The 1,267-nt window shown below is 49.6% G+C and overlaps 1 protein-coding gene across 1 annotated transcript in view; it reads right to left on the bottom strand.

Moving 5' to 3' along the window:
• Positions 1-41: 41 nt before the first annotated feature.
• The window catches only part of tent5aa (terminal nucleotidyltransferase 5Aa), a 4,255-nt gene continuing 3,029 nt past the window's right edge, over positions 42-1,267 (bottom strand). Inside the window, exon 2 of the mRNA XM_014029668.1 lies at positions 42-1,121. Coding sequence (XP_013885122.1) covers positions 342-1,121 — 780 coding nt within the window. The 3' untranslated portion in view covers positions 42-341. The remainder of the gene's footprint in view (positions 1,122-1,267) is intronic.

The raw sequence follows: 1,267 nt of genomic DNA, 5'->3' as shown, positions 1-1,267 counted from the left end.
TGTGTGTGTGTGTGTGTGTGTGTGTGTGTGTGTGTGTGTGTGTGTGTGTGTGTGTGTGTGTGTCAGGACTGACACAAACGAGTGTTTTCCAGACCTGAGCAGCATCAAGCTGAGGTTGGTGTTTTGTTCCGTTTTAAACGTGGCTCACATTAAAACCAGCCCTGAAAGTTGAGGGCAGCTGTTCTGATGTGTTCTTCTCACAGGATGAACTGAAACAAGCTTTGATGTAAAACATTCAGCAGGTGATTTGTGCTTGTGCAGCTGCAACACACTGATGTGAGGACATGAGTCAAGTGTCCAGTCCTGTTTAAAGAGACCACCGTCCTCTCTCAGAGGGGCACTCAGTTACATGGCAGCCATGTGCAGTATGTGTGCTGCTGGCAGGTGAACACTGGCTGCACCTGAGCGATGTAATAGTTGCTGAAGTTGCCGTCGGCCACATAAGGAGCAGGCTGGTAGTAACACGTAACTTTAGCCACGTTGGGGATGACGTTGTGCTCAGCGAGGACACGCACTGCCAGCATGGCGATGAGGCCTAAGGTCTGCCGCCTCTCATGTCCCATCAGGCACACGGTGCTCTCGTTGACCACTCCATGGAGGGTCAGCAGGTAGTCGTACTTGCGGTCCTCCAGGCCAACAAAGTGGTTCTGAAGGTAGGACTCCAGCTTGCGCTGCTGCTCACTGATATCAGGGAAGTCTATGAAGAAGCGGGAGCACATGTAGCGCTGCAGGGACTTCATCTCAGACTCTGATGCTGGCCGGAAGCCCCTCACCAGCAGGTGGCAGTACTTCAGAAGACCCCCACCTCGAATCTCCTCTGGGTTCCTGGTGCAGATGATCTTGTGATGAAGGTGGTCCAGGGCCTGGCTGAAGTGGCCGAACACACTCTCACCCATGATGGTGGGGTGGAAGGTCTCAGCCATGGGGTTTTCTGAGCACTCGTAAAACAGCAGCAAAGAGTCCAGTTTGATCTGAAACGAGTCGACGCTGAACTCGAACTGACGCCGGAGAGAATCGACAAACTTCAGCTCCACATTTTTTCCTCGGTTGTTGGAGAGAGAGATGAGACTCCAGCGGTCCGAGTCGTTGCAAACCTTTACCATCTTCTGCACATAGGCTTCCTGTTTGAGCAAAGACGAACAAATGGAAACAAAATACCATCATCTTCACATATATTACTAATCATCTTCACATATATTACTAATCATCTTCACATATATTACTAATCATCTTCACATATATTACTAATCATCTTCACATATATTAC

This window comes from Austrofundulus limnaeus, unplaced genomic scaffold (genome assembly GCF_001266775.1).
Source record: "Austrofundulus limnaeus strain Quisiro unplaced genomic scaffold, Austrofundulus_limnaeus-1.0 Scaffold938, whole genome shotgun sequence".
Lineage (NCBI taxonomy): Eukaryota > Metazoa > Chordata > Actinopteri > Cyprinodontiformes > Rivulidae > Austrofundulus > Austrofundulus limnaeus.
Note: the sequence above shows the minus strand (reverse complement) of the source record. Positions and strands in the feature narration are given on the sequence as shown.